At 37.8% G+C, this 3,139-nt stretch overlaps 1 protein-coding gene across 1 annotated transcript; it reads right to left on the reverse strand.

The window, feature by feature from the left end:
- Window positions 1-527: 527 nt before the first annotated feature.
- Window positions 528-1,810, reverse strand: LOC112190223 (probable caffeoyl-CoA O-methyltransferase At4g26220). The gene is made up of 4 exons (XM_024329647.2): window positions 1,739-1,810; window positions 1,479-1,558; window positions 1,250-1,394; window positions 528-1,097 (listed from the first exon to the last, which is right to left on the reverse strand). The coding sequence occupies exons 1-4, from the start codon at window positions 1,808-1,810 to the stop codon at window positions 675-677; spliced, it is 720 nt and encodes a 239-aa protein (XP_024185415.1). The 3' UTR covers window positions 528-674.
- Window positions 1,811-3,139: the final 1,329 nt, after the last annotated feature.

Consider the following 3,139-nt stretch of genomic DNA (forward strand, 5'->3'; position numbering starts at 1 on the left):
ACCTTGTTTCTAGGCTTGGTCTTTTTGGTGAATCTTTCTCTTTCTTTCTTTCTTTTCGTGACAAATTAGGTTAAAATCAATACCATTCTAAGACCCTGCATTGCGAGACTAGTCTAAGAATGAAAAACAGTTAGCAAAACAACTCAGATTATGCCAGGGATCGAGCAGTGTAGTTGTATTTTAGTATTTGATCGAGTTGGGGACTGTTTGCCCATCCTGATTAAAAATTTCACTCTCTTTAACTAGCACAAATTTTTTTTATAAAAAAAAAGTGAGACGTTTTTGTAACTACATATGAAAATAATTTTAATCGGCAAAAAGTGAGATTATTTTTACAAGACAGTAAAATTGACATACTCTTATCTTGCAAGCCATAATAAAAAATAAAAAATAAATTATAAATATCAAGAATTAATTGAGATCATCTTATTAGTATTTTGTCATTTACAGAGTTTTTACATAGACATGTGCATGACAAAATAAAAAGAGCTATGCAAAAAAGAGGATGACCTAATATCAATCACGTACTTATTCAACATTTAGTTTCACCAAGAAACAAGTAAAGAATCCAAGACATCTATAAACATAGAAGAGCTGGCAATCAGGTTAAAGTTCTGCGCTTCTGAAGCTATAAACCTCCACTTATTCACTCATAGAAGATCAAATTAAGAAACTCAGCAAATGCGTCTGCAAATGATGTTTCCGTCTCCTACAGAAGCATGAGAGATTTCAACTCGTGGGTCAGCCGAAACTGACTTGTTAAACTCAATTGTAGCCCGCCTCAGCTCCCTTTTGGTCTCCGGAACAGCGTCTTCAGGTTTAGCCACTGCCCCTCCCCACAGTGTATTATCATACATAACAATCCCACCAATCTTCACCAGTTTCATCAGCCTCTCATGATAATTCCAATAGTTATCTTTGTCAGCATCGACAAATGCAAAGTCGAAATCACTTTCATTCTTTGGTTCTCCCAAAAGATTGTCAAGGACAGGCAGAGCCGGGGATTCGATGTAGTCGATTTTGTACTCAACTCCGGCTTTTTGTATGATTGGGAGGCCTATTTCGTATGTCTTACGATTTCTATCTATGGCCATAATCTGCACCATCAAATCAATTAGTAACCCTATAATACCATATATATATATATATATATATATATATATATATATATATATAGGATTAATTATCAAACACATACAGATTACACACACACACAGATTAGGAATAAAGAGCTAGCTAGCAAATTAACCTTGCCGTCGTCAGGGATTGTGAGAGCCGTAAGCAGAAGAGAATATCCAGTAAAAACTCCAACTTCGATTGTCTTCTTTGCATTCACAAGTTTCAAGAGCATGGCCATTAGCTGACCTGCATCAGGTGCAGTCCCAAAGAAAGCACTTCACATGTACATGGACTTGTTCAGATGGTTTAGTTAATCAAATGTACAACAGCGAAAAGTGTAAGGAATCTTAGATAATTACTTGGGGAGTTCTGCAGTGGCTTCCCTCAGCTCCTTGAGTGGCTCTGGTTCTCGAGGGTACACACTAGTTTCTAGTATATACTGCAATTAATATCAGTAAAAAAAAATTAATCTCCTCGATATAACAGCATCAATTGGCTTCATGAATGTGTATCGTTTTCAAAACTCCCTCTCGGGAATCTTAAGTTATCACTGAATAGGGCAGATATTAAATTAATTCAAAGCTAGCACGATCTAGATATATAATCAGAAAAAAAAAACCTTGTGTAATTCCTCATCTTGCAGCAGGACTGGATTAGGCAGAAACTTTTCGCTTCCTGCAGTGTGCTCCATTTTCCTTATATCACAATCAAACTTACTGTTAACCGGTCCCTTACCTGGTCTATTTGATTTGTTAGATATTCATGCATGAAGATGCCTCCTAACCAAAAAAAAAAACTGCAAATCACTCTGGTCTTATGAAATATTCCTATAAGCAGTATTAATTTGCAAGAATTATATAAAAGAAAAAGTCAAGAAATGACAAAAGACATACCAATTTCAGCTAGTATTTCTCTCTTGGAGGCCGAAATGCGGAGAGTTTAAAGTTTTGAACTTGTCCAGAATCTCTTGGTGTTTATATACTCACAGAGAAGTCATGCTTTTGATTATGAGTCAAGCCATGTGCCGATCATTTATCCCATGTGCCGTTTTTTTTTTTTTTTTTTTAAATAGGAATTGATTAGATATCAAGCTATAAAATGGGACAAAGTCTAATATATATGCACTTATACAAGAAATCTGGTAAAATCAAAGAACCTATCTGAGTTAATACTAAACTCATTAAAGTTTATAGGGACGCTCGCATGAAGCAAGAACAACCTCGCTTGTTAAGAAAAAAACATTCATCTAGTCTAATTTACCGCTACACAATTGTGGTTCAAATAACAACTAAAAACATCTTAAAATAGCTTATAGAGATTACCCCTACCAAAAAAAGACTTGCCTCCAAATATCTAATAGCAAAAGAACTAAAATATATATAGCAGCTAACAACCTCGGCCAGAAGTTGGTATTCTTGCTTTTCTTTGAAATCTGTTGACTCGAATTGAGCCCAGGCCCAAACTCAAGCTATATAAACAAAAGCCCAGTCCCTCTGTCAGGCCATCGCTGCCGTCGCCATCAGGTTCTCTGGTAGTTGGCTCTTCCACCACACCATCTCTTGTCAATCAACGAATCACCAAAACTAGAAGAATTTGGTTGGGAAACCCGCCGATCCAGTCGAATTCGGCCACCCACTTGCCTCGCGACCTCAATGCAGGAAGCACTTGGAAAATTGGGCGGGAAGAAAGATCGGCACTGGTCTCCCAACCCGAGCCCTCGTTCTTGTAGACCAATCTAATTTCCAAAGACTAATGATCCAGCAAGAAAACTTACCCCAACCAAGACGAAGGGAAGCCTGACGTCAAGCGCCCCTCAGCCCAACGGAAGCAGACCGGAAGGATGGCGCCGCTATCATTGATACTGAAACCCTTCAAAACCCTAGGTTTCATATGGCTGCTCACAGCTCGATCACGAAGTTGGTTTTCAAGATTATTACCACTTATGAGTTTTCAAGTTGCTCTCATGTGTCAATGAGGGGTCATCCCCCTACCCTAAATTTTAGGTCTTAGGGTCGTGTCA

The sequence above is a fragment of the Rosa chinensis genome, chromosome 2 (genome assembly GCF_002994745.2).
Source record: "Rosa chinensis cultivar Old Blush chromosome 2, RchiOBHm-V2, whole genome shotgun sequence".
NCBI classification, from domain to species: domain Eukaryota; kingdom Viridiplantae; phylum Streptophyta; class Magnoliopsida; order Rosales; family Rosaceae; genus Rosa; species Rosa chinensis.

Excerpts from the sequence above, each read along its gene's own strand:
- LOC112190223 (XM_024329647.2), bottom strand. The coding sequence starts at position 1,810 with ATGGAGCACACTGCAGGAAGCGAAAAGTTTCTGCCTAATCCAGTCCTG. Across the intron at positions 1,395-1,478 it reads GCCACTGCAGAACTCCCCAA|TGCTTTCTTTGGGACTGCAC; the intron begins GTAATTATCTAA and ends GTACATGTGAAG. Across the intron at positions 1,098-1,249 it reads CAATCCCTGACGACGGCAAG|ATTATGGCCATAGATAGAAA; the intron begins GTTAATTTGCTA and ends TTGATGGTGCAG.